We start from the raw sequence: 23,130 nt of genomic DNA, 5'->3' as shown, positions 1-23,130 counted from the left end.
ATTTCCATAGAGTGGTGCTCCCACTCAGCAGTGATTACAGTGTGAATGTCTGTATAGGTTGGTCTGACCACTCCCTCCCGTGTGCTCTAGTTCCAGGAAAACCTCGGCTTGTGATTAATCACACTCAAATGAATACTGCTCTCATTCAATGGCACCCCCCTGTGGACACATTTGGACCTCTTCAGGGCTATCGCCTAAAATTTGGCCGGAAAGATACGGAACCACTCACTACTCTTGAGTTCTCTGATAAAGAAGATCACTTTACAGCTACAGACATCCATAAGGGAGCATCATATATCTTCAGGCTCTCAGCCAGAAACAAAGTGGGCTTTGGGGAAGAGATAGTGAAGGAGATTTCTGTTCCAGAAGAAGTCCCAACTGGATTCCCTCAAAACCTCCACTCAGAAGGCACTACTTCAACCTCCGTCCAGTTATCCTGGCAGCCACCTGTCCTAGCAGAGAGAAATGGCATCATCACCAAGTACACTCTTCTGTATCGGGATATCAACATCCCTCTTCTTCCGTTGGAGCAGCTTATTGTTCCAGCTGATACCACTATGACACTCAGTGGCTTAAAGCCAGATACCACATATGATGTAAAAGTACGTGCTCACACGAGCAAAGGGCCCGGGCCATATAGTCCCAGTGTCCAGTTCAGGACACTGCCTGTGGATCAAGGTAGGATTTGTCTGCTTATGGCCTTCCTCCTTTAAAGGAATGTCGGTCTTTGGAAATCAGTATTTTGAAGCTATAAATAAACTGATCGGACCATTCATATTAATATAGGTTCAGCAAAAGCAAAAAGGTAAAGTATATAAAACTTAATATGTTTTGGATGCCTTAGATTTTGGTTATAGAATGCCAAGCAAGTCTGGCTGACAGCACCCCAGTGTTCTCAGGTAAGGAGAGTATAATATAGTTGACTGAATTGGAAAAAAGAGAGATCCTTATGAGAATGGGGTAGTAGAATGAATGGTCTAAACAGGTAGGCAAATCACACTTGTCTCTCTGATCAAAGTACATGGCATCTGCCGTAAGCCCGATGGTCTATGGTGGACAAGGACAGGTCATACGTTCTTAGGAGGAGTGTAAATACACTGTTTTTCCTTTTCCAGCAGTGTTTGCAAAAAATTTTCATGTGAAAGCAGTAATGAAGACTTCAGTGCTGCTATCTTGGGAAATTCCAGAAAATTATAATTCCGCCATGCCTTTCAAAGTAAGTTGCCTTCTAATTTGTAAGGTATCATGGGTGAAGGGGGGGCGGGCACGCAGTTTACCTGGGTAGGTTACTTAGAAAGCATATGCACCACTGATTCAACCGCACACACTTGCTTTTCTCCGTTTTGGTTTCACTTGAAAGATGAAGAGGGAGCTGAAGCCTAGGGGTGGTATTACTTGTCAGTCACCTTGTAGTTCCAAGTCTTTTTACATCTAAGCTAGTGCTTTTCTTATTTCACCAGAAAATGAAATTTACATAGTTTCTAATTCTTTAAAATGCTGCATCCTGGGATTTTAAAAATGTGTTTATGGGCCTGATTCTTTGTATGTTTTTTTAATTTAAAAAATCTTTTATTTATTTATTCATGAGAGATACAGAGACAGAGGCAGAGACACAGGCAGAAGGATAAGCAGGCTCCTCACAGGGAGCCCGATGTGGGACTCAATCCCAGGATCCTGGGATCATGCCCTGAGCCAAAGGCAGATGCTCAACCGCTGAGCCACCCAGGTGTCCTTCTTTGTATGTTTTAAACTCTAATTTGTGGTTGAGAGATACTAGAGATGTTAGCAAGAAGTGCAAGTCTATGAAAGTGCAAGTCTATGAAGAAAGAAACATTTTTGAAGGCAAAACTATACTCCAGAACAGGAATAACAGCATTTAGAAAAAAGGTGATATGAATAATACATTGAAAACCCAGAACATTTCTGCACAATCTCCGTTAATTATATACAAGCAACAAGTCGAATATTGGAAAAATATTGTACATTTCTTTCTGTATTTTTGATAGACTTAGAAACATTACAGAATTATGCAGTAAGAACCAAAAGAAAAATTGATTCAATCTCTAGAGTTTATGAACACTTACAGGCTTGGGAATTATCCAAAATTAGAATTGACTTGACATGCATATTCTATACACAGGAACACATTAGTTTAGAAAGCACATTGCCTCTCTGATAACCAAATCTCTTTGATTGGTTGTATCTTCTAGATTCTTTATGATGATGGGAAAATGGTAGAAGAAGTAGATGGCCGGGCCACCCAGAAGTTAATTGTCAACTTGAAGCCTGAGAAGTCATATTCATTTGTGCTAACAAACCGTGGAAATAGTGCTGGTGGGCTGCAACACAGGGTCACGGCAAAGACTGCACCAGATGTGCTACGTACCAAGCCCGCCTTCATTGGGAAGACCAACCTGGATGGCATGATTACTGTGCAACTGCCTGAAGTACCCGCAAATGAGAATATAAAGTAAGTTGACTGAAGGGCTAGGGCCAAGGGATAGGAATGCAAGCAAGCAGGAAAAGAATATTCAACCTCAGTATTAGAGAAGTTATAAAAGAGTCTATTACTGTATGTGGAGTAAAAGATTCTTGCTCATTGGCCCTCCATTTTATTTGAATTTTATTACACCATGTTCTCATGTTCATTATAATACAGATTCTTTTTTTTTTTTTAAAGATTTTATTTATTTATTCATGATAGTCACACAGAGAGAGAGAGAGAGAGGCAGAGACATAGGCAGAGGGAGAAGCAGGCTCCATGCAGGGAGCCCGATGTGGGATTCGATCCCGGGTCTCCAGGATCGCGCCCTGGGCCAAAGGCAGGCGCCAAACCGCCGCGCCACCCAGGGATCCCTATAATACAGATTCTCATTAATTTAACATTAAGTGTTTTTTATGTCCCAGGAATGATGTAATGTAGTAGAGATAGACAAAAAGAAAACATGGTCCTTACTCCAAAGGAGTTTATGCCATAGTATACAGAATAAAGTGACTAGTTGAATAATATTTGGCAAATCTTATTATAATGGTGAGGAAGTCTCACAAAACATTACGAAGCTGAAAGAAACTTTGGGAAATGAGAAAAAAATAGTATGGCACTGTTGTTTTATATGTGTATTGAAAGGAGGCATTTCAAAAGTTATAGTTCAGAATGACATTGGAAAATACATGAAAGTTAGAAAATGGAAGTTTTCTCTTGTGGACAGAGCACAGTGTAGAGGCCAGTGGGGCTGATGTAAACAATCAAATCCAGTCAATTAAGTAGTTTACTGGTTATATATAGTTAGTTGATTTAGCCAATGCATTTTTAAAAATATTTTATTTATTGCCAATGCATTTTATAACCAGTATAGCTGGCCGGATATAGTTGATAGGAAAAAAAATTTTTTTTCACTGCAGTCAGTATTCAGTATGAATATTGTGGGTGACCCTGGAGAACAAAAAAAGATGTGGTCTTTGCCCTCAAAGAGCTACCATAGAGTGAAGGATACAGAGGAACAGGTATAATACATGCCAATGATAGAGTTAGACTCTATTAAGAACAGCTAACTGATAATGAAATGGGTCAAGGAGAGTTCTTGTTTAATCTTAAAGGACAAGTAGGATACAAAATATCAGAGTGAGAAGATTATATGCAAAGGCTCATTAGTTAAGGAAGCCAAGTTATTTTGTAAGGCCTGGACAAGAAACATAAGAGAGGTGAGTAAGAGCCAGGTTGCACTCAGAACTGGACCATGGAAATTCAGGAAAGGTGTTTATGCAAGAGAGTGGCATGTATCATTTATATAATACCTCAGTTTCCTTCTTTCCATTTCAGGAAATACTTATTGAATATTTACTGCATGGTGAAGCTTGTGCTGTCTGCTTGCCTTCTCATTTCTTGTATCCCATACAATCATGTTTAGATGAAACTTGTTTCAAAAGATTTGAAGGTCAAGCAGAGATGTTTATGCATAGTTTATGAATTGTTAGGACCTTCACATTTAGCAGCAATCTGGTGACATAATTAGGACAGTTCTTAGGGAAGATGGCTCCTGAGGGCATACGTTGGAAGGATTGGAGCAATGTAGAGAAAAGTGTTGGGATGTCATTACGTAGTTGGTTGATTCTAGGTAAACAACTAGATTCTGAAATCAGTTGGAATTGAGGGAAATAGGATAAAGAGGCAGATAAGGGCAGTAACATAGTAGGAATGAGGGATCAAGGCAAAGAAAAAAATGTCATGGATGACTCTGAGAGTTGAATTTGGATGACAAAGTGAATAATGCTGCCATTCATCCTAAAGGATGAAAAATCAGGAGGAAATGAAGGGGTTCAATTTTGGGTATGTTTTATGTGAGATATCAGTGAAATACCTAGTTAGAGATGCATGTTTAAAGAAATTACTATGTTTATGAATAGGAATTTGAGAGTCGTTAACAGAACAGCATGTATTTATGGAAAAAGAATCACTGAGACAGTGGGGTGAAGATATGAAGCGAAAGGCTAAAGTAAAGGTCTCAGGAAGGAAAGAGCTAGTAGAGGACACAGTAGGGTTTATTACAAAGTTAAGTGAAGAACCAAGCCAGGGCAAGTTCATGGCAAAAGAATTTTCAAGAAGGTGTGTACAGTCAAAATTTTCCAAAGCTCCAGAAAATTAAAAAAAAAAAAAGATGACAGAAAAAAAAGAATAGCTATTAAAAAGTAAAATTATAAGCAAGAAGTTTTTAATGTAGTGCCATGGTTGAAATTTAGGAGAGTCTAATAATTGGTGACTTTTGACTTAACTAATATAAATGCTTCCAGAGAAAACGTTCTGTTCTTATTTATTTGATGAGATAATTGGAGGATTTTAACCAGATGGTGGGATTTCCAAAAGATCATGACTAAAATAAATTCACTGAGAAATCAGATCTCCTTTTTTTGTCCACTCTTCCTTTTGTATCATTCAGAAAACTGGAAACAAGAATGGAATATTAGTGTAATTTTTATTCCAACAAGATTTAATATGAGAGTGAGATTATATTTATCCATTTTTGTTTAAATCATCTGTGGATATATATATATATGCCAGGAAATGTTTTAGGGACATAGTAGAGATAATGCTAACTTCCTCATTGCTCTTCTACCACATAGTTAATTGGGAAATTTGGACAAATAGAGTCAGTTGAAATGGAGTTTTAGGATACCAAAGACTAGCTGGATAAGGGAGGCCAAAGGAGGAGTATCCAACTCCAGTTTAGTAGCTCAGGGAAGGGTTCCCGAGAAAGCAACATTAAAACTGAGGTCTAAAGAATGACAGGAGCCTAGCTGGTCTGTGGGAGTGGGGTTGGAGAGATGCTGTTTCTGGGAAAAGACAGTATACGTGATACAGCAGGAGCAAGAGAAAGACTAGCATTTGTTACTTGTCTACCTCATCCACAAAGACATTTCAGCTGGCATCCAACAAACATGTATTCTATACATTGCCAGTGCCAGGTCTGGGAATAGATGACTGAGATGAAGCCCTACATTATGGTACCAGGACAGATAGAAAAAATAGATCATGTGAATATAATGGAGTAAGTACTGCCCAAGTTCCAGCCCAAATTGAGTGTCAGGGGAGACATCATCTAGAAGGAGCTAGTATTTAACCTGAGTCTTGAAGGGGAGGAAAGATTTAGGAAAGGTAAAATAGTTGCAAATAAAGAACAGGGAAAGATACAGAGTATAAATTCAGTCCATTTAAAAACATGAACTGTCTATTCAGGGAAAGAGCAATGGAAAGATGAAAATAGGATAGAATAATTTGTAGTATTTGTTATTAGTTTCCAAGACTTAAGAAAAAAAAATGCCTTTAGTGGCTCTTTACCCAATTGGCTTAGTGGAATGTGTTAGACATTATTGAGAAATGGCATTTTATTCCATTGGTGGTATATTTTTGGTTCATTTTCCAACTTCTGAATGAGTCAAGAATATCGTAGAATGTAGTCTTTTAGTGCTCTTCTTTAGCTTGCTCAGTTTTCCCCTTTGTTTTATTTATGTACTGCTTCCTCCTACATTTGAAATGGGAGTCAGAGAAAAGAGTAAAACTTTGGTAACAAAGAGAAGAGATCATTATGAAATATAAAAAGAAAGCAAATGACTGTGGGGGAAAAATGTGTTCTAGAAATGAATTTAAGGATTCCCAGAAATATATTCTAGTCTCTCTGGGGAAAAAAAGAGCAAAAGACAAAACTAGGAAACTACTCGAGAGGGAAAAGTATCAGAACCATAGGAAATGAAAAACAAGGGATCCCTGGGTGGCGCAGCGGTTTGGCGCCTGCCTTTGGCCCAGGGCGCGATCCTGGAGACCCGGGATCGAGTCCCACGTCGGGCTCCCGGTGCATGGAGCCTGCTTCTCCCTCTGCCTGTGTCTCTGCCTCTCTCTCTCTCTGTGACTATCATAAATAAATAAAAATTAAAAAAAAAAAAGGAAATGAAAAACAAATTTCCTGTTAGAAAAATAAACCAAAAAAAAATGCTAAATAATCTATATACATTGGACTTTTTCAAGGGGTGATAACAAAGTTACACATCCTGTTGTCATGTGGCACAGTCCATTTTATTAGAGGCAGCTGGGTGCCATGCTGTGCCACTTGCAGCAGTTGGCAAGTTAAGAAATTAGAAAGGAATGTAGCTTTCCAGAATATCCTGGGAGAAATGAGGAGAGAAAACACTAATACCAGAGCCATGGGCTGGGTTGCTAACTTATATTTAGGTGAAAGCTCTTTAGAAAAATACTTCCAGGGACACATGGGTGGCTCAGTGGTTGAGCATCTGCCTTAGGCTCAGGTTGTGATCCCTCCATACGGTCTGCTTCTCCCTCTGCCTGTGTCTCTGCCTCTATCTCTGTGTCTCTCATGAATAAATAAATATTAAAAAAAAAAAGAAAAATACTTCCAATTTGTTTTCTGGTAAAATGAAATTTTGGTGATTAAAGGGCCGTGTTGCTTTTTTAAAAGATTTTATTTATTTATTTATTCATGAGAGACAGAGAGGCAGAAACAGAAGCAGTCTCCCCAGAGGGATCCTGATTTGGGACTCGATCCGAGGACTCAGGGATCACTACCTGAGCCAAAGGCAGATGCTCAACCACTGAACCACCCAGGTGCCCCTAAAGGACTGTTTTTTATCAACAGAAACCATGCATCTAATTTCTGGCCAAGGTAATTGGGAAGTCTTGATCCCTACCCCCAACCTCTCACCACCCAGCAACAAATCTGACTCTTGTAAACATGACACAGCCATGGCTCATTGCTTTTGTACTCTTTCACACATGGTTTTTGTGTGGAGAAGTGAGGAACCTCTTTCAGGGAAAGTCCAAATTTCTTGTGAAATAGCCCTGTGGGTACTGCAGGTTCTGCTAGCAGGAATTTGTGATGCCTCAGTCTTCTTGGATAGATTTAGGGGTCAGAATGCCAGTCAGAAAATCTAGCAACTCCACCATTCTTCAGAAGCAAGTTGTGATGAAGGGAACTTTCCTGACTTTATAGAGCAGGATTTTACTCTGGGTGGTAACGAAAAATGTACCATACAGATTGTACTAAGAGATAAGCTGCTGGAAGGTACCCGATGTAAGTTAATTTCATGGTAATCATCTTATATTTATGAAAAATAGAAATGAAACAGAGCATTTTATGAAATTTTTAATGTCTTTGGTCTTACTAATTTGGCTTTCAGGTTGGCCTACTTTTTCCTCTTTTAAAAAAATATTCTTGGAAGCATGGCTTACAAAGATGCTTCATAAAATGTGTGCACCATTACTAGTTTAATGTATTAATGTATCATCTGTTTAATGTTTAATGAGAAATAATTCACTCATCACATGGTTGTCAAGTGCAGTGGTGAAAGTTTAAATTTGTACAGTGCTTTACACTTTACTGAGGACATTTGAATGTTTTATTTTAGTCTCACAATAGTCCTGTGAGGTAGGTATTATAGGTGAGTAAAGTGAGGCTCAGAGATACTAAACGGCCCGGCCACAATCATAAAGTTGATATTAAGAACAGTTATAATAGTGACAGGAGCCTTACTAGTTATTGTTCCAGGGCATCGCACACAATAGCTGATGGAATCTTCAGGAAAAGAGTGCTTCGTATTTTATGGCTGAGGAAGTTCTAGGGTGAACTGGCCTGCCTTCCCACACAAGATTGGAGCTGGAGAGGAAAGATTTGAACCCAGGCAGTCTGGCTGTAAGCCCACATGTTGAACCATGACCATAGAGTATTTGGTCAGACCAGGACATTTTTTTTTTCTAGGACAATTGATAAACCGTTAAGAACTTGAGGACAAGTAAGAATGGACAGAACTGCCCCAGACAGACCTTAGAATAAGGAGTAATTAGGCACCTGTGCCTGGTCATAGATCATGGAAATGTGTAAGTGTTATGGAGCAATTAAACCAATCAATTGCCATGAGAATTCAGATGAGAGGTAAAGGGAGAAGCTCCCCAGGGGCCAGCATTATCATCCACTATTTTACAAAAAAAGAAAATGAGGCCTGAAGAAATTAGGTGACTTTAACTTGTCTGAAAACACATCGCTAAAAATATTGAAAACCTTAATTTAAACATGGAGACTGGAAGGATCATTCAACCTGCTTTGGGTTTTCTATGGTAAATTAATTTGGTTTAAACAATATATACCCAAATAACTGTAGTGCGTGCACATGCGCGCGTGCACACACACACACACACGAAATTATGCAAGGAATGACATTCATCATTAAATTCTGATACAAATTTTGACCTTCTAGTTAAATAATGAGTTTGAGAATGCTAATACATTCTGCTAATACAAAAAGCCTGGCTGAATTTGAAAAGGGACCACCACAAACACCAGACCTAGTCTTCTCAAATAATTATATGGAGCCAGGCCCCTTGGTGATAACATGTTAAATAAAACTAGTAAAATTTTACTTAATATAATTAAAATTCTGAAGGTTAGATTTAACCTATCTAATTAAATCTAACATACTGGGAAAACACAGCTTACTTTATAAGTAGTCAGAGCATTTGCAGATATATTGATTCTGAAGTTATTTATTTTTCTATTAGTTTAATAGTTAAAGTCTATGTCAAAAAAAGATATTTTGAGCTTAAACTTCAAGCTTGAGTCAGACAGGCAAAGCATAGTGTAAACTTTAATTTTATCCATATATGAAGCTGATCTATATCCAAAAACATTTTTTTTTCCATTTCAGACAAGTTCTTTCAGTTCATATGATTTGGTTGATTTCAATTTGTAGAGTACATCTTAGCTCCCCATTTCACTTTTCTTATCTGAGTCATCTTTTCGTCCTTATTACCCCATGAAAGTCGAACAAGAATCATTACTACACGGGTAAAGAAAACTTTCGCAGAAACAAGAGTATTTTCTATAAACACTATTTGGCCAGTTGGGAGTAGCCATGTAGTTTGGTAGGTTTGGAAGATGAGAGAGTTCTAGTCCAAATGTGCTTATTTTCTCTTTACATAAACATAAAGCTATCTCCTAGTGAGGAGGTAAGGATGTCCAAGGTTTGAGGCCAGGGGAGAAAGTCTGACAAATGTGTTGTACAAAAGAGAAGGAAGAGATAACTGGAGAAATTGTGGTGAGATGTCCAGACAGATCAAAGTCCTGAATTTGCTGAATATGAATTTACAAAATCATTTTTCCCTGTGCATTATTTCTCAAGCCATATGCAGCTCTGTAGCTTCAGGCCCAGAGAAGGGCAATTACAGATTTTAGCTAGTGTTAAGTGGAAGATGTGGGCTCTAGAAAAGAAGAGTCAAAGATCTGAGAGCCCTGGGTGGTGCATGGTGCCTTCTGGAACTTGAAATCACCCAGGATGATGGCAGAGTTTGGGAGAAAAGGAAGAAGACCCTGGGGGAAAAGAGAAAAAGAAAGAAAGGGTTTCTGAAAGGGTTTATGGATGATAAAAGTCAGTGAGAGAAGAGCATAATAATATAACAATATAGCTGAAATATATGCCTCAAACAAGAGGCACTTGTCTTTTGGCTTGCTTTTTGTTTTAGCTAAAGTGGGGAGGAAAAAAATACCTGGAAGAAGCAACAGTGAGCGAGGAGGGAAACCCTGGGCCCTCCCTCCAGCTCAGGTGCATGGGTGGTGGAGGGGCATGAATAAGCAGCCACCCTATGAGAAGCCTGTGAGGGAAGCAGGATTGTCAGGGGAAAACTAGGTTTCAGAAAAGGCAAAAACATGTGTGTTTACAAATGCCGTGGTTACAGAGAACATGGATGAAATGTGTGGATTTAGGCTAAACTTTTTTATAGTACGAAGTTTCGAATTCCCTATGCCACGTTTCTTTCAAAGACTGAGAGCTGCTTTGAAGCAGCTCCTCTTGGACTGCTCTAGATGAAGGCTTTGGACATCAGGAGACAGAAAAGGCCATGCAAATCCAGGCACACTGTTAATTACTTGCTGTGGGGGAGGCTCTTCAATTCTTATCCCAGCCACAAATTGAATGAACATTTGGGGAGTACTGCGAAAGAAGTGAATGGATTCTTTTTTCATGCACAAGAATAGCAACTCAACTGTGAAAGCAGGAGAAAAATTAATAGGATTCATCATCTTAACCTTGATTTACAAGATTCTGAAAGAGGGCAATGGGAACTCTCCGATAATGAGGAGTATCATTACTTTAGGTGAAGAGAAGCGGTCTTGACTTGGTGCAATTGGTAGTGAAGAGCAAGAGGTTCCCGGATGAGTGTTGTCACGTGCATCTGTAGTGTTATTTTTTATGCTCAGTTGCAGCCCTTGTCATTCTTCTCCAGGCTTGTTTAATGTGATGGACTTGTTTGGCAAATCCTTCAGGTGGTGGGAGGATAGGAAGAGGAGGATGCTTCCTCTGGATCATAAAGTACAAGATACTGGCCTTTCTCACATGCTCCAGCTCTTCCTTCTCACCCTCCTCAATCATCATGATTATTGGTGGGAAAGAAAATGGTTGGCTAGGTGATGTGATTCTGGGAGTCTGGTGATTAGTTGCTCAGAGCACCATGGAGAGAGGGTCCTGGCATAGTTGTCTGGTTTGATCTGATTTCTTGATTGAGGAGAAAAAAAACGTTTTGACAAGTTCTTTAACTTGCATCTCAGGGACTGTTGCTGAGTCCTACTTGAATAACTTGGTTCACATGCATTCCCCCCATGATGAGGGTCAGTACTAATGATAGTGGCTTGCCTCAGTTTGGTGCTGCCTGTGTGTGACAGGTGACAGCACAGGTGTGTGCTCTCATTTTTCAGAGTACACAACTGATATTAAGGAATGTTAAATGATCAGCCCAAGATCACACAGCGAATCAGTGACAGAGCTTAACTTGTGGGCCAGATGTATCTTCAGATGCCATATTCTTCACCTAAACACTTTAAAATGGCACCTTTCAATATAATAAAAGCCATATAGAATTTTAAATTTTCTAACAACTACAGTGAAAAGTACAAAGACATAGGTAAAATTAATTTTAATAGCACATTTTATTTTACCTAATATATCCAGAATATTATCATTTAACATATGGTCACTATTAAACATTTATTGCTGAGATATCTTACATTTACATTCTGTACTGAGTCTTGAAAATCCAATGTCCTTTACACTGTGAAGACATTTCAGTTCAGACTGGCCACATGTCGGGTACTCAAGAGCCACAAAGGCTAGTGGCTACCATATTGAACAGTGCAGCTTTAGACTCTGTTTATGGAAACAGAGTTGGTTAGCATAGAGTTTTACTGAGTTTATTGCAGGTTTTGTTTTGATATAAGTAGAAAGAGGCCTTTCTGCACATGTTCTTGGTTTCTTTGATATAAGGAGATGCAAGGTTGGTAGTGCCCATCCTGCAGTCCCCTTTCCCAGTATGGCAGCCTTCTCTTTCAAAAGTGTGTGTGTGGGTGGGGGCACCTGGGTGGCTCAGTGGTTGAGCATCTGCCTTTGGCTCAGGTTGTGATCCCCAGGGTCCTGGGATGGAGTCCCATATCCGGCTCCCTGCATGGAGCCTGCTTCTCCCTCTGCCTGTGTCTCTGCCTCTCTCTCTCTGTCTCATGAATAAATAAAAAAGAATCTTTAATAAATAAAAATGTATGTGTGTCGGTGTGTTCATTTTCACAACAAATATCCACAAAATAATGGAGTCCTTTAAAAGTAGTTTATAATACAAATAAATGAAACAAAGAAAGAGCCAGACTATTGCCAAGGTTAAGATATGTATAAGTTTGTATCCCCGTAACAGTGTGTTTTAATTTTGGTCATAATTTAATCTCTCTGGATTAATCTTTTTGCCTGTTACCTGTCCTTATGCAGTTTTTGACAAGGCAAAATGAGATTATACATTTAATATACCTGAGAAGTAGGAAGTGATTGATGTGTTCGTTATTATTATATACCTATGTTTCAAGTCATTGTAGAGTTACTACCAGAGATCAAGCAGAGTCAGGAATACAAGAGCAGAGTATACATTTTATGGAAGATGCAGAACAACTTTTCAAATAGCCCATACCTATTTTTGAACCTTTATAGTTATTTAAATTTTGACTGATTATTCTTAATGTGAGTGCTCAGTTACTTTTGTCCTTTGTATACATTTATTTTTGAGATCTATTTTGAAGGCATTTCGATGGTGATGGTCTCCAAGTTTCTACTGTATTTACCTTAAGGTTTGCAATTGGATGGATAGAAATAATTACATCATTATTTAACTGTTGTGAAATTGTTGGTAATTTTGGTGTGTTTAATTTCTTATCCAAATAAAAAGTATTTTAGGGATGTATAAATGAAATCATTGTTGTCATCATCTAGGCATTTGTATGAGCTAAGGGAAATTTTTATTGCACATTTTCTATTAAAACATCATCTTATAAATTGATGTCATAGAAAATACTTGGTTCAGCAGCTTGTGATGCTGCATTTCAGCATACTAAACTTGAATGTGTCTAGCACCAGGGTCCTAACAAACTGTTTCTGCTCTGTTTACGATACCTAATAAAGAGCAGTCAACCATGGTGGTATTACCATACAAGATCATTGAAGTCACACATAAATGTCTACCCATGTTGTTTTTAAAATTGAACAAACAAGTGGTTATTTCTCATTGATGGACAAGTCACTCCATATCCATAATTTACCTTCATTCTCAATCACTGGCCTGTGGAAGATTTAAGGACATATCCATTTTCTTTTCCCTTTGAACTAACCTTATTTCTGTCTGTCCATTCTTGTGCAGAGGTTACTATATAATAATTGTACCTTTGAAGAAATCTCGTGGGAAATTTATCAAGCCATGGGAGAGTCCAGATGAAATGGAATTAGATGAGGTAACTATGTGTTTGTTGGATGTGCTTTTCATTAGTTACTTAATTTTTTAAGCATATTCTTCCTCTTGATGGAAGGAAGTCTAGGTGCTGACTTTCATCTGAGTGGCTGGTCAGCTGGTTGGATAGGTCAGTGTTATGGGCCTGATAACCTCTAGAAATCCCAACAAAGACCTTTTTGCTTTGATTAAAAGACATGTAGCTGCAATAACGCTTACAACCTGTCTTATCATTGTTGGCTTTAATATTTTGTCTCTTGCCCCTTGTAAAACATGATGCAAAGTGTAGAAGGTGAAGTGAATTGTCAGAAAAGGCTTAATCATCATTGTAATGAACTCCAAGGTCTGCTTAATGAGTGTAGTGGTAGCTGAAGCTGTTACAAATGCTAATTTGCAATTTGCACTAGAGTTCAATGTACCACCTACTATGTGTTTTTGACCTATTTCTCACAGAATTATGCTGATTGGCTCGTTTGCCTTATTCTGTATTTTGTAGGATTTCAGAATCAAAGATGCATTTAACTGCAGGGACAAAAAACAAACAAAACCAAACAAACAAAAAACCAAAACAAACAAACAAAAACCACATCCCAAAGTTTGAGCCAGGCAAGAGATATAGAACAAAAAACAGAACAAATACTAAATAGTGTGATTTTAATTTTTGAAATCTTACAACAGTAGGTGCATTTTAATTAGTACTCTTTTTGCAAAAAGAACATTTGTTTTTAGGTTTTGGTTTTTGTTCTCATGGGAGTTAATACATAGAATGAAGAACAAGACCTAAATATTATATACTCTATTTAGGTGGGAAAACTGTGATCAGAAATGTTAAGCCATATCCCAAAGGACCAAGCAAGTTCATGGCTGTGGTTCAGTCAAATACAGGAAAGACTTTGCTATTTTAACATGATGTTGGTTTGAATCATGTCAGAAAGCAAATCAAAAGTCCCTCACTTGGGAACACATGAGATTTTAATTTGTTGAGTTTATTTACAACAGAAGCCACATCTGATAGCCCAACCTATTATTTCGGGGTATGTTCTCCACCTTAAATTAGCAAGAGAAAGCAGAAATTCCTTAACTGCCTCACAGGGAAGAGATGTTTATTTCATACATGTCTGCACTAAAGAGACTGTGATCTGACGGATATGGACCACTAGCTTCTTTTGGCAGACACACAACCTCTCTAGACATATGGTTTACTTCACCTACTTAATTTATCTGAATTAAACTTGATCATGTTCAGAAGGGGAGATGAATTCAAGGTTAGAATTATACTTTTATGTCACCCTTTAATGATTAGATAAGCATTGGAGGGGTGTAAAATGAGATCCCATTTCAATAATGTCAAGCAATTTATGTTATAATTTTTTTTCTGTTAATAAAGAAGAAAGATCATTTTTCTATGTTAGAGGAATAGTAGTCTTCCATCTGAATGTGCAAAATGTCAGCTGGTCTTCTGTAAACATTTTGAAGCAAGCCATACTTTTACTTGCAACTGATTAATCAGTTAATCTTAAGATTATTGTCATTATTACTTATGATTTTAATCACCTGTTGAGTAAATTACTGATTTGAATTGTAATTGGTTTTAAAATGCAAAGGTAACTTGTAGAATCTATGAATCTTTCCTCCTGTTAAAAATAAGAAACGGAAGACAAAAAACAAGCTATCAAAGAATTAAGATCCTCCAATCCAAAAATTATGTCAAATACTTTTAAATAATAAACTTTTCTTGGAAGTAGAACCATTTGCTAGTAATAGGAAGCTGATTCTCTTTTATAGCCAGGTTTTAACCTCCAAAATGCACAGCAATGCTAATGGATTAAAGTATAGAGCTATATGACATTGAACTTTCCTGCAATTAAATTCTATGGGTCTGTGCTGCTGATTCCCATAACAGAGGGTCATTTTAATCATCTCACAAGTTGTGGTGCATTAATCTGTATAATAGTTTGATAAAGAACATTTATTAATTCAAAATTTTGGGGTCAGGTTGGGGTGTTTCCCACTTTTCTTACTGACATAATTGAGACCACATTGTAGAATTAATGGTGGAAGAAATAAGATATGCATTGACTGGAAAATGAAAATTATTTCTGATAAAAAACTAAAGCCCTTGATATATCTTCTGGAATTACCTCCAATACATTTTGTAACTATTGTGTAGGGGAGCAAATGAAACTAGGCTATGGCCTCACTTTATGCTTACTCATCCAGTTTCTGATCCCTACAGACATTTTTCCCCCTATCATGGATAATAAAAGCATTGTTGTAATTTTATCTATGGCTTGGTACTGCCAGCTTTGACAAAGCAGTGTTCCCCTCTTAAATGTATTTGACCAAGTGATTTTTTAGAAAGGCCTATAATTCAAATCGTTGAGAGTATATCATCGAATATAATGGTGGCCTAAGGGGATTTCCACATGTATGCCTCACATCTAGGCCCATAAAAAATGGAAAGAGGCTTCCTAAACAGAGTCACTCTCAATATTATCTTCTGAGCTCATTTATCCTTTGTCTGGGGATAATCTCCACATAATAAATCCGTGCACTAGAACTTCTGTTGTCAAGGTCAGAGTGGGCAGAGCAGACGTTGATAGTCAAACTGAATTTTGGACAGAATGACTCATAAAATATTAGTTATATTTAATTCAGGGAAGGTCTTACAATGTATCATAAGCTTTTCATTGCTATGTACTTCAAAGGCTTGCTGCTAAATAATGTAGTCATTTGTAGTTGTAACTTCAATATACTGGGTAACTTTGGTGTCATCTAAGCACACTTGACCAGTTTAAAGTACAACATAGGAAGCATCCTGCAGAGATGAGAACAACCTACAGGGGCAGGCTGACCTTAATGAATGGCTGCATTGCATCTAAGGAGCAGCAAAAAACCCAAATATTTAATTCTAAAGTACTTCTGCTAAGTCTTCTAAAGACACCCTAGCAAAGTGTACTCACAGGGATGACAGTGAGCAAAAGGTACTTTTGGGGCTGACAGTGATATGGATGAATTATGACAGTTGCATACATCTGAAATATGAATAAAATCAAAGTAGGGTTTGATCAGTGAAGTGGAAGAGGGGATGCAGTCACATAAACAACTGATGGTAAATGTTTTTGATTAACCAACTTCAAAAAGCTGTTCAGCTCATCTGCAGTACATTTGTCCTTAATATAATGGCTCATTGTTTACCACATATCAATGATAACCTTCGTAATGACTTTTCCACTATACTATTAAATATATGGCATCAGAATGTTTTAAAATAACATGTTAAAATAATCCAGGAAAAGGAAACCTAAGTACACATTCAGCTGCATTAATGAGAACAGATGCACAAAAATTACATCTGTCTAAGCATAGACTGAGTTAAAACAATTTAGATGATCAGTTTAGCTTAAATGTTGCATTTGTGTTTTCTTGATATTGTGCAACCATTACGCCAACAAAAATATAGCTTAAAAAATCTCTTACATGTAATTTCATTTTATTTCACCAGTTGATCAGATTATAAACTGCCACTTTCTGTTATGCCTTAGTGTTCTCATTTATAAAATGGGGATATAATAATGCCCTCAGTTATAAGGTTTATTATGAGGAGTAAATGAACTAATAAATATTGGGCTTCTGAGAACAGTGCTTGGCAGCAACTAAGTGCTTAATAAATATTAGCCATCATTGTGATTAGCATTATTATAAGTAAACCTAAACTTGACAGCAGGATTGAAAGATGGTGCTGAGTTCCTGGCCTTATTTTATTACCTCTTCTTTGGTGCATAATAGATCAGCCTTCTGAATTTATCATCAGATCGTCCAAATTTGCTAAACAGGTGATGCCCGCAATTGTGGGTCTCATAAAAGAGCTATAGAGTTCATGTAATTTTCATCACATCAATAAATTCAAATTTAAAGAAAATAGAGCATTTTAAATTAAATTCAAAAATAACATGGGCACAGAATATAACCAAAAGAATGTTTACAATTTTAGTTTCCATTTGATCAGCTGAGCACATTTACAACTCTGTGTAGTGTGCCACCAGGTTCCTTACATTAGTATTTGACCTTTGCCATGTATAGAGGAGTCTGCAGCCATTATCAAAGAAGCCTGACCTTGAGAATGCCAGGGTCTCATTTTGCTAAGCAGATATTGCTGCTTTGGTTTTTGATCTATCATTTCCACTTATAGATACAAGAGTAGTAGCAAATAATTTCACCAGAATGTTTCCATTAGTATCTTAATTTTATTTATTGAGCTGAAAACAAGTTTCATTCCCCCCCCCCAAAAAAAAAGACATCACAGACTGCTATAAACTTTTCCCCCGGTTATGCCCTATGAAACACCAATATATTTAAGGGGAGAAGACAAAGCTAACTTCAACATCACTTTGAAATCATTTGTCATAAAATATCGTTAATGTGACTTTCTAATGAAAACGGTGAATGCGAAACAGCAATGTTGAAACAAGTTCTACCTTTTCCCTTTTAAAAGTACTTGAACATGTGTATGTTTGTGTACATGTGTATGTTTGTTTTCTTCAGGGTAATACTAAAATTAATGTTCATCTACCATGCCTATATCACCTGGGAAGATAAGTCAACCTCTCCAGGGAGCTTTCAGCTCCAGAAAAGTTGATGTCACAATAAATGTGTGAGGAATAACCAAAAGGTTATTCAAGGAGCCAAGAAATCAAGTCAAGCCACAAATTGTTAAATGAGTGACAATGTCTATTTAATAGAAATTTCAATAAAACTTGATCATTGGATTCTATTTCTACTGATTTGAGGGAATTTGTATCATGTAAATGATCTCATTACTAAAAACAATCTAAAACGGTACTAACCTCTTCAGAAGGTGATCATATTTGATGGCTTTATCTGAAGTTACTAGTTATTTAATAAAAAACTAATAATAAATACTGCTTGAGAGGCTTATGTGAATCAAGCTGAATTTTTTTTTTTTTTTTTTTTTTTTTTTTTTACTTAGGTTATAGTGCACTCTTGCCCTTTAAGAAGATTTCCTTGGGGTGGACTATGATATGAGCTACCTTTGGGAGGAAGGGTCTAATAGTCTTGTGTTTATAGATTAGCCTGGGCCTCGTCGTAGCAGTCTAACACCTTACTTCAGCAGCAAGACAAGCATTTGAAAGATAGAACTGAGATTTAGTGAGGCTGACGTGGTACATGAAATGTGGACAAATTGTATTTGAGTTCTCCCCGGTCCTGAATTAATTTCTCCTATTAAACAGCCATTAAGTTGGGTTATTGTTGTTTACAATTTCGTTTTCTGTTTCCCACTTTTTTCCTTAAGCTGCTTAAAGAGATATCTAGGAAACGCAGAAGCATCCGCTATGGGAGGGAAGTTGAATTAAAGCCATATATTGCTGCTCACTTTGATGTCCTTCCCACTGAGTTCACCCTGGGGGATGACAAACATTATGGTGGATTCACAAACAAGCAACTCCAGAGTGGTCAAGAATATGTCTTCTTTGTGTTAGCAGTGATGGAGCATGCAGAGTCTGTAAGTTCATTGTGCTTGTATCTCTTCCCTTTGGTTTTCTTATATATTTTCACCAGAATATGGTTATTTGGAGGACATGTAAATATATCCATCCTAATTATTTCTCATGAGCTGTCATTAACTTAAATGGAGCAACAGGTTGCCTGCTATTTAAACGTTGCTGAATAATCTGCCTGAGATTTCATTATAAACAAGGCTGTGTCTCTAATGGCATGGACTTCAGGTGGACTTTTTGGCTGATGGAGTGCCGAATTGACAGGACATCTTTCTTGAAATCATCAATGTGATGCATATGGATAAGAGGGTGATGCCCATCACTGCTCAAAATCTCCTTCGTCATCCTTTGAAAATGTTCTCAGTTTATTTAATTACAATAAGAACTATCAAGTTCTGCAGTTAAACATAGTGTATTTCCAGATATTTAAAAATATTGATTGAGTGTGATTGTGTCTTATTCTCTTGTAACTGCCAGTGAGCCCACATTCTCTGCCCAGATTCACAGGGAAGAAAGGTCTGTCTAGGAAAAGACAAGCACAGCCAGCTTCTTTAATTATAGCAATTTACCAATGACTTTATCAGTGAAAAGCCAAGAATGTTAGAAAATAATTCAATAAAACAGAGAATTCCTGAGGTACTCTAAATAATGAGTTGTCTTCTTTTATGTAATTCATCTTGCTCTTATGTCGTTTTACGCTTCAGTTGCTGTGAATGTTAAAAAAAGAGAGAGGGGGGAAGAGAATTATAGACGTGAAGGGGGGTGGATTCTGAAGTGGCAGTTCACATTAACATTTAATATACATATTCGAACTGTATCCTTCTAATAGGGACCTGAAGCTGACAGGCGTGGCAGCTCAGCTGAGCCAGTCGCTTCGCGCGTGTAAGAAGCCTGAGATGTATCAAAGGTTTCTTCACATCAGGTGTTAGCACGTACAGTGGGGCTTCTCTTCAAATGACTGAAGGAATTCCCCCGGGGAAAATCAAAACACAAAGGCAGCCTTTCTGCCTGGTTTACCTTTGTGCACAGAATGTCATTTGGAAACAAAGTGATGGGCTCCCTGGAATGTTAATGCACGTCCTCTTTTTAGCTGAAGGTTTTAAGGCAGAACATCAAGGGAATAGGATGGTAGAAATCATCGTTTTCTTTCTTGTTTTTAATGACTTTTAGATATTTGAAGCGATTTTCTTTACATAGCTCTAATATGTTACAGAAAGCACATTGAGACCAGTGAGGTAGATCAGAGAATTCAGCAAAGAAGAGAAGCCTCAGCAAACCATGCAGGCTGGTGGCACCACCATCAGAGACTCTGGTTTGAATTCTCCCCGACGTTTCTAGTGTTTAAATGCATTATCACTGATGAGGACTCTACCCCTTCCCTTAGTATTTCATTTCACTGTTTCATTAATTATGTGATTCGAACTTTTTCCAAATACACCATCTGAATTGTCCCTTTTCTCCATCATCTTTCTTGACAATGCTCTTTATGCATTGTATGTGTTTTTAGGCCAGCATCTACTTTATAGAAAAGACCTGTATCCAACTAGTATAATGCTAGCAGTGATACCGTCATTTTATAAGCCTCAGATTTTTTTGAATAATTGTTGTTCAGCACTTAACCACTCCCAGGGTAGGCTGATAATTTTCATAGAGAAAATATTCACTCCCTAAGACATGAGCTTTCCCTAGTCCATTATTACCTCTTGCTAAGAATATCAGAGGACTGGTTTAGAATAACCAAAGGCCATTACCCCCACACAATGAACAGGTTTTACTTTTTACGAGGCTGGTATCATTTTATGGTTTTGTTTTGTTTTCTTTTCATTTTCACGTGTCTCTATTTCCTGATTTGGGTTGGAAATCTGTATGCTTTGGGGAAACCTCTGCTTAGATTTGTATCTTGGCTGACCAAGATGATTATCTCAAAGGCTCTTGGTAAAGAATTTCAAATCACAGAGTTTTGTTTACTTTTGTCTGCCAAAGAGTTTCAGTGTGACCTACAAGATGGAAAGGGGAAAGGATAAACCAAAACAAACAATTATACTTATATAAAGAATCATGTTTCTTGGATATTTAATGTCTTTGCCAAGTCCTTACACTGTACATATCTATTTTTTTTTAGCTGCTTCTGAGAAGGTTGGAAATGTACTGAATTTTTCTCTTTTGACACATTAGAAAATCTGGAAATGTAGTCAGTCTCTTTCCTAAGTACGATGGGGAAAGTGAGAAGGAAGAATAGAATACAAGCATTTAGTGGGACATATGCCCTCCAGATTGACTAAGCTTGCTGCACTTAAGTTCAGAATATATGTCCTAAATTAATTTTTTAAATGCAGATGAAAAAATTAGACCACTTCCTACTCATAGAAAAATGAGAATATTCCCTTATGTCTTGATACGGTCAGCCATTTGAAAAGATGAGCATTTATTTTATTTGACAAAGATTTGCTGGGAACTCACTAAGTGCAAAGTTCTGGGCTAGCTGCTCTAAGTATACAAGCACAAATGGAATATAAACCCCTATCTTCCAGGAGTTTATAGTTTTGTTAAAGAAAATAAGGTATCTGCACAAACAAAAAAGGAAAATGGAGTTTGAGGAATACTATTAAAAAAAAGAATAAATGGCTACCTGAAATGTAAAAAATAATTTACCTATATTTTGTGAAATGATTGGTTATTTCCAATTAAGAAGCAGTAGCTTCCCTGGAGGCAGTATTTAAGTGGGGCCTTGGAGATCAGTTAGATTTCAGGAGCTAAATGTTGTGGAATTTGTGAGAGGGTTAGAAAGAATAGAGCATTTAGGGAATAGTAGCAAGAAGCTCACCGTGATAGAAAATGTTGTGTGTGGTACAAAAGTTTAAAGCAAAATCATGGAGGCCCTTAAGATCCATGCTAAGACATGTGGGTTTTATTTAGGAATCACCAGAGATCCTCCTGAAGATTTTACAGCTACAGTTGACAGTTGAGGGTAATAACTCTAGCAGCAGTAGAGAAGGAAGAAACTCGGTATGGCTTAGGGAGGCATGAATGAGGTCCTGAAGAAAAGTACTACCCATGAGGTTAGACAGAGGGTAGATCGACCTGAGGGCCATTGGCAAGAAAAAATCAGTAGTTTTTCATTCCTAAGTATTGAGAGGATGAGAAAAATTAGCAAGTTGGAGTGGAGAGTATATCTAGCAAGCAGGGAAATAGCGCATGCAGTTCTTAACTTGCAGGTATATGTAGGAATCTCTAGAATGAATTGGAAATGCAGGTCTGGGACTTAGCAGAGTTTTTCAGTTTAGAAATATTAATCAGGAAGTAATCTGCATAGAAGTTGGTAGTTAGAAGTAAGGATGATCATGCCAGAGAAGGGAGAAGAAGACTAGCAGAAAATAAAACTTAAGAATGCTGGCACAGGATGGATTCAGAGGTGGTCAGTTCAGCAGGACATGATCAGGTGGCAAGATTAGGATGGGACCAGTTGAGTACAGAATTAGGAGAACCAGGGGAGGAGTTTTAAATAAGGCTCAATCAACTGTAGTAAATCTGGAAAAGATGTCTGGAAGGGAGTAAATAATCACAATTAGATTTAGCAAATGAAGGAAACAGAACCAGTGCTAGTGCTAGAGTGAGAAGAGATGAGGAGCTAATGGCAGGACAAGTGGACCAGATTGTGGGTGTGGATTGGTCTCTATCGGAAAAGGAAAAGCTAGGATCTTAGCTGGGGGCAGAATCAAGACAATACTGTGCTAAGAGAGCCTGAAATGGGACAGAACAATATAGGATATTATAAAAACAAAATTCATAATATTCAGTCCATTCCTTCACCAAGTAACCATATATTTTCCCCAACTTCATTGAGGGAAAAATAACAAATATAATTATATATTTAAGGTGTACAACATGATGATTTGACTTATAATATACATTGTGGGATGATTACTGAGATCAAAATACTCATCATATCCATCATCTCATATAGTTAGTTCTTTACGTGTGTGTGCATGTGAGTGTGCTGAGAAATACTTAAGATCTACTCTCAGCAACTTCCAAGTAGATAGTACTGTATTATAAACTCTAGTCACCACCATGCAGTGCATTAGAGCCTCAGAACTTTTTATAACTGAAGGTTTGTACCCTTTGACCTACATCTTCATTTCCCCTCTCTAAATACTGACATTTTCCCTATAAATGTTTATTTTTAAATTTGGTCTCCTTAGCTGGGTGATAATGTCTTTAGGCTGGAATTAGAATATTTCTGTTGATTTTCACACAACACAGAACACCTTGGCACAATGTAAGTGCTCACTGAATATTTTGTGA

General features: G+C 37.5%; 1 protein-coding gene across 39 annotated transcripts in view; it reads left to right on the top strand.

Annotated features, from left to right (window-relative positions):
- Positions 1–23,130, top strand: part of PTPRD (protein tyrosine phosphatase receptor type D) — a 2,185,700-nt gene that overhangs the window by 2,027,333 nt on the left and 135,237 nt on the right. For 21 of the 39 annotated variants that reach the window (XM_049116106.1, XM_049116100.1, XM_049116099.1 and 18 more), the window contains 5 exons: positions 91–678; positions 1,116–1,216; positions 2,211–2,470; positions 13,220–13,310; positions 18,621–18,830. In XM_049116106.1, the coding sequence (XP_048972063.1) occupies positions 91–678; positions 1,116–1,216; positions 2,211–2,470; positions 13,220–13,310; positions 18,621–18,830 (1,250 nt within the window). The remainder of the gene's footprint in view (positions 1–90; positions 679–1,115; positions 1,217–2,210; positions 2,471–13,219; positions 13,311–18,620; positions 18,831–23,130) is intronic. The other 18 variants (XM_049116119.1, XM_025431945.3, XM_025431930.3 and 15 more) reach the window with 3 other exon arrangements.

The sequence above is a fragment of the Canis lupus genome, chromosome 11, assembly GCF_003254725.2.
Source record: "Canis lupus dingo isolate Sandy chromosome 11, ASM325472v2, whole genome shotgun sequence".
Classification (NCBI taxonomy): Eukaryota; Metazoa; Chordata; class Mammalia; order Carnivora; family Canidae; genus Canis; species Canis lupus.
This window is presented reverse-complemented; position numbering and strand designations above follow the sequence as displayed.